This window comes from Phaseolus vulgaris, chromosome 8, assembly GCF_051622355.1.
Source record: "Phaseolus vulgaris cultivar YP4 chromosome 8, ASM5162235v1, whole genome shotgun sequence".
Taxonomy (NCBI): domain Eukaryota; kingdom Viridiplantae; phylum Streptophyta; class Magnoliopsida; order Fabales; family Fabaceae; genus Phaseolus; species Phaseolus vulgaris.
In genome coordinates this window covers 33,422,449-33,427,769 of record NC_143505.1, presented here as the reverse complement: position 1 = coordinate 33,427,769, position 5,321 = coordinate 33,422,449, and the positions used below count along the sequence as shown (strand labels likewise).

At 36.1% G+C, this 5,321-nt stretch overlaps 1 protein-coding gene across 2 annotated transcripts; it reads right to left on the bottom strand.

Annotated features, from left to right (window-relative positions):
• Nucleotides 1-205: 205 nt before the first annotated feature.
• LOC137825617 (uncharacterized) lies at nucleotides 206-3,505 on the bottom strand. Of its 2 annotated transcripts, XM_090294548.1 has the most exons (3): nucleotides 3,415-3,505; nucleotides 892-3,315; nucleotides 206-766 (listed from the first exon to the last, which is right to left on the bottom strand). In XM_090294548.1, exons 1-3 carry the CDS (start codon nucleotides 3,479-3,481, stop codon nucleotides 426-428), a joined length of 2,832 nt encoding a protein of 943 aa, XP_090150674.1. In that variant the 5' UTR covers nucleotides 3,482-3,505; the 3' UTR covers nucleotides 206-425. The 2 variants fall into 2 exon arrangements, with proteins under 2 accessions (XP_090150674.1, XP_068487430.1); XM_068631329.2 differs by having other exon boundaries at nucleotides 892-3,475.
• Nucleotides 3,506-5,321: the final 1,816 nt, after the last annotated feature.

Genomic DNA, 5,321 nt, shown 5'->3' with positions numbered 1-5,321 from the left:
GAGACCATTATCCATTGCCCCACAAGCATGGAGACTAAAATCACACTCTTTCGTACTCTTCTGGAACCTCCTTATCACCGGACCCAATTCTCATACCTCTCTAACCAGGGGCATTGTGACATTCTAAGAGTCTTTTGTTTGTGCATGAAGAAAAGAGCCAAAAAATTATAATCATCAAAACTTACAAAAATTAAAATATTTAAAATTGAAAAACGAAAATTATTATATATAATAAATTTTGTTTACAACTGAGAAAATATACTTGTACAGAAAGAGAAATGAATTATATATTTACAGTTTGTAAACACGGCCTCTGTTCCTTCCCTTTATTATAAGAGGAGAAAAAGTAAAGCGTAGCTGTTATATAGCTATAGCAGAAAAAGAAAATAAAAAGAGATAGTAACTATAGAGCATCTTGAGTATGTTCAGTCTTTTTGCTCTAGGTGCGTATGTTGTAAAAAAGATGAGTTTGACGTTAGAAGCTCCTTTACAACTTGGTCCATGGTAGGGCGAGATCGCGGGCTTTCAATCAAGCAAGAAATTGCTGTCTTCACAATTGATACCACATCCTTAATTACATGGCTTGTTGGATTTGGGAGACGTTCGTCCAACATATCCATCAATACCATATCATCAAGTGTTGAGCTCACACCAATGTAGGAAGATGTAATATCACCAGGATGCCTTCCAAACAATATTTCCAATGCTAACACCCCAAAACTATACACATCACACTTCTCATTTGCCTCCATTGTGTATGCAAGTTCTGTAACAAATTCAAATTCTTATCATATACATATTGTGAATCATATATATTTGTGCATAACTATAAGAGATAAACCAAAATATCATCTTCTACTCAATTAAGCAGTATAAAGAAAGGAGATTAACCTGGGGCAGCATATCCAAAGGTTCCTGCAAATGAGGTCCAATTTGATGAATTATGATTTAGAAACTTAGCTGTACCGAAGTCTGAGACATGAGCTACATATTCCGAATCCAAAAGAACATTCTTGCTTGATATATCACGATGAACAATTGGAGGTGAGCAATCATGGTGCATATAGCATAAAGCATCTGCTACACCTTTAATAACATCCACCCTTTTCTTCCAATCAAATGCAATGGCTTGTTCGTCATCCTTCAAAATCTTTTTCAGATCGCCCTTCTCTAGAAATTCACACACCAAAAATGAATATTGTGAATGTGGACAAAATCCATGTAGCTTTACAATGTTTCGATGTCGAATTTCTGTCAAAGTTTGGATCTCCCTTGTGAAAGCTTTCATGTTGAGCATTTCTTCATTTGGAACTGAATGGAGTTTCTTCACAGCAACAACTTCACCTGTAGGTAGAATTGCTTTGTAAACACATCCTTGCCCTCCAACTCCAATCAGATGTTTGTCGTCAAAATTTTCTGTGCCTTCAATAATATTCTCAAACATAATTTTGCCACCAAAACTCCATATTGGCAATATGCTGGGAGATCGTAAACTTGTAGCCTGGTCTTGTTCTTTGTTTGAAGTTCGGAAAAAATGATAAGAGACACCAAAAAGAAATAGTCCAAGCATTAGAATGGCCACAGTAAGGGGTAAAACTGCTATTAGCACTTTCCTTGTCGTATTATTACGAGATTTCACACTTCCTGTTGGGCAAGGGACCAAGCCTGTGACATTGCCGCACAGGCCTTTATTATCTCTCAAGGATGCAATTGTAGCATTCTCGAAGACTGGATTGTTAGGAAGTGGACCCTCAAACTGGTTGTATGATATATCAAAAGATGTCAAGCTTATCATATCATCTAAGCTAGAGAGATCACCTGAAAGGCTATTGTGCGATAGATTCAATGCTTCTAAGCCCTTTATTCCACCAAGCGTCGGTGGTAATGTTCCACTCAACAAATTTCCACTGAGATCCAGACTTGAGAGATATTTCAAATTGCCAAGCTCTGAAGGAATATTTCCCTCAAATTTATTCTGGCTCAGACTCATGTTGTGTAAATTGTGCAAATTTCCAAGTTGTTTTTGGATTAAGCCTGTGAAATCATTTGATCCAAGCTCCAAAATTTGAAGTTCCTGCAGTGATTCTATTTTCATGGGAACATTTCCGGAAAGACTATTATTGCTAATTGAAAGATCAAACAAGAGGGTCAACTTGCATAAATCTTCTGGTATGTTTCCTGTAAGATGGTTTGAGGATAGATCAAGCACCTGTAATTTGGTTGCCCCACCTAGTTCTGGTGGAATAACACCTGACAAATTATTGTTGGAGATCATGAGGCTTGTGAGGCTACGGAATTTTCCCCAACTAGGTGAAAGATTACCATGAAAATTATTTTCACTCAGATCGATGTAGTTCAAGTTTGGAAGTACATCAAAAAAGTTTGTTATATCCCCAGTTAGATGGTTTTGCTGAAGCCTGAGTCTTTTAAGGCTGTAGCATTTCCTCAAAGTCTCAGGAATTGGGCCAGTGAAATTGTTATTACCAGCAGTGAAGTATTTCATGTTTCCACCGAGGCAAATGTTCTGAGGTATTTGGCCTATAAAGTTGTTATCAGCTAGTTGCAAACATTCCAGACCAGTAAGCTTCTCCATTTCTATTGGAATCTCGCCAGTAAGTTCATTTCCAATAAAACATATTACCTTGGCGTTTGTTAAATTTCCAATATGGGGAGGAATGGATCCGGTGAGTTGATTTGATGATAAAGATAACAAAGTGAGCTTGGTCAAATTTCCAAGAGTGGAAGGAATGGATCCATTGAGCTTATTTTCAAAAAGGTGAATGGATTTCAAAAGGGGCAAGGTACCTAAGGAAGGAGGGATTGGTCCAGAGAGGTTGTTGGCAAATATATCGAATGTGAGAAGAGAGTGGAGATTGCCAACTTCATTAGGAATAGGACCAGAAAGAGCATTGACACTGAGATTCAGATATTTGAGTTTGGAGAGATTACAGATGGTATTGGGAATGGCACCAGAGAGTTTATTGGTAGACAAATCAAGTGTACTGAGATTGGACAAGTGTTGAATTTGTGGAGGAATAGTTCCAGACAAGGAGTTGTAACTGATATTGAGATTGAGAATGTTTGGAAGTAATGAGAAGTTAAAAGTTTGAAGTGTACCTTTTAATCCAAGACGTATAAGATTTATGTCAGAAACAGAATGGGAGTCATCACATTTAATCCCCAGCCAGTTGCAAGGATTATTGCCATTCCATGAAGAGAGAGAAGCTTGACTGTTGTTGTCAAGGCTGGCTTTCCATTTCAACAAAGCATTTGCTTCAGAAGAAGCAACAGCATCATGATTATGAGAAGAGGTCACTGCAAATGCACAAAAGTACATTAGAAGAAGCAGCCATAAAGGTTGGAGCTTCATGGACAGAAGTGGTGGAAATATGAACAGCATGGGGAAATTTTAACCACTGGTTTTCCGATACAACCAAATGCAGGAGAAATACTTACTTGCATTTAATGGGATGTTGCACATACTTATAGCATAACGTCAATGATGCAAGACTGGAAGTCAACAATACTGTATTTTTTTCCTTTGTTGAAGAAGTCAACAAACATTGTAGGGGGTGCAGGAAGAAAAATGTAGGGGCGCAACAAGAAGAAGCCATAGATTAAATTTCTTTCCCCTTTCAAAATACCTAATTGTATTTGGAATGTGATTGGATCAGGTTATTTATTGTTTAGTTAGAAATGCCATGAAAGTGCGGACCTAAAATGAAAAACACAAAAAAGCGAGAAAAATACTTATAAAAAAACTTTCAACGTTATATATTAAAGATGTAAAATAAATAAATACATAATCAAGGATATATCAAAAATAATCGATTATATTAAATAAATAATGAATTATTATGTTTATACACGCAATCTTTATGATAATTATATGATTAATATTTTTATTGATATATTACGATATTATACAATAAATATAAAAGTATTAACTTTTTTATTATAAAAATATAATAAAATAATTTAAATTTTAAATTTTAAAATTTATAAATTTATAAATATTTAATTTAATATATTATTATTTTGAAATATAATTTTTTTATTTAATAAGATTTGACAAAAACAAATGATTTAAATTTATTTTAACTCTAATTCATGTTTTAAAAATTATTTTTACAAATTATTTCTTAAACATATATCAAAAATTTATTTTATTACACAAATTCTTTTAAAAAAAAATTCTTCCTTTCTTTCTTCTCCGACATTCCATTCCTTGAATTCAAACAAAACAAAATATTAGAGTGTGCTAGATCGAGTTTTTAATTATTTTTGCATACAAAATTAAGTCAAATATATTTCACAATTTTTTCAAATAATAAATAACTTATTTTCATATTGAAAAAATAAACTTTTAATACCTATGTAACGATTTTTTTTTCTTAGTTTCGTATACTTTCCTCTTCCCTCCTCAAATCTCAATTCATTCTAAAAATTTAAGAATTTTAATTTGAGTGCTCCATCTATTTTTTCATTAAAAATTTATCATAATAGTTAATATTATTAAATATCTTATGTCGACTAGAGATAAGGTTGATTAATAGTATATAACTGGTTGTAAATTTTTATTTTACAACCCGATTTTTTAAGGTTAAATTATGTACCGTCCTGGTAGTCGGAAGTGATGACGTGGCATCCAGCTGCAGTATAGGCGTGTTGACAAGGCGCCAGGTTGGCGGAAGGGAAGGAAGTCGGGGGCTCGTGAAGTCGCCATTTATTAAGTTGGCGTGTTCCGATCTCCAGCATACCAGGCGACCTAGTGATTGGAGATCGCCAGAGCAAGCACCTCGCCAGAGATAAAGGTGGTGCAAATATTGAAGGTGGCCGGCGAGACCACAGGGAAGGTGTACGAGGGCACCCTAACTCGCCAGTTCCAGTAGAGATCGCACTCCCAAGTTAGCTATGCACTGGGCAGTACCATGCATAAGTAACTTAACTCAACGAGAGTAGAAGCAGCGCCCAAGTCAAGGAGGCTCCAGATGAAGGCACGTGTACGACTAGATGCGAGCCACGTGTCCAAGTCTGTAACTGCCAGGAGAGAGAAAGTAACCAGGTATATAAGAGTTCTCAACGAACTTTCTGAGGTACGCACGTTCAGATTATACTCTTTACGCTTGCGAGTTCTAGAGCACACTGTGAGAGAGAATTTGCACGGTTCCTGTTCTCTTAGTATTTGGTGATTCGGTCACTGACTTGGGCGTTGGAGTGCGATCGGCCGCAACGGCGCCGTTCTGTTCCTTTGCAGGTTCTTGAGGTGGATCTCGAAGAGGAACGGAGGTTTTGAAGCGGTGCGCACGTCGATCCCTTGA

Bases quoted from the DNA above. Each gene is read 5' to 3' on its own strand.
- LOC137825617 (XM_068631329.2), bottom strand. From the start codon at position 3,400: ATGCTGTTCATATTTCCACCACTTCTGTCCATGAAGCTCCAACCTTTA. The intron at 767-891 runs GTTAATCTCCTT...AATTTGTTACAG, and splicing joins CTTTGGATATGCTGCCCCAG to AACTTGCATACACAATGGAG.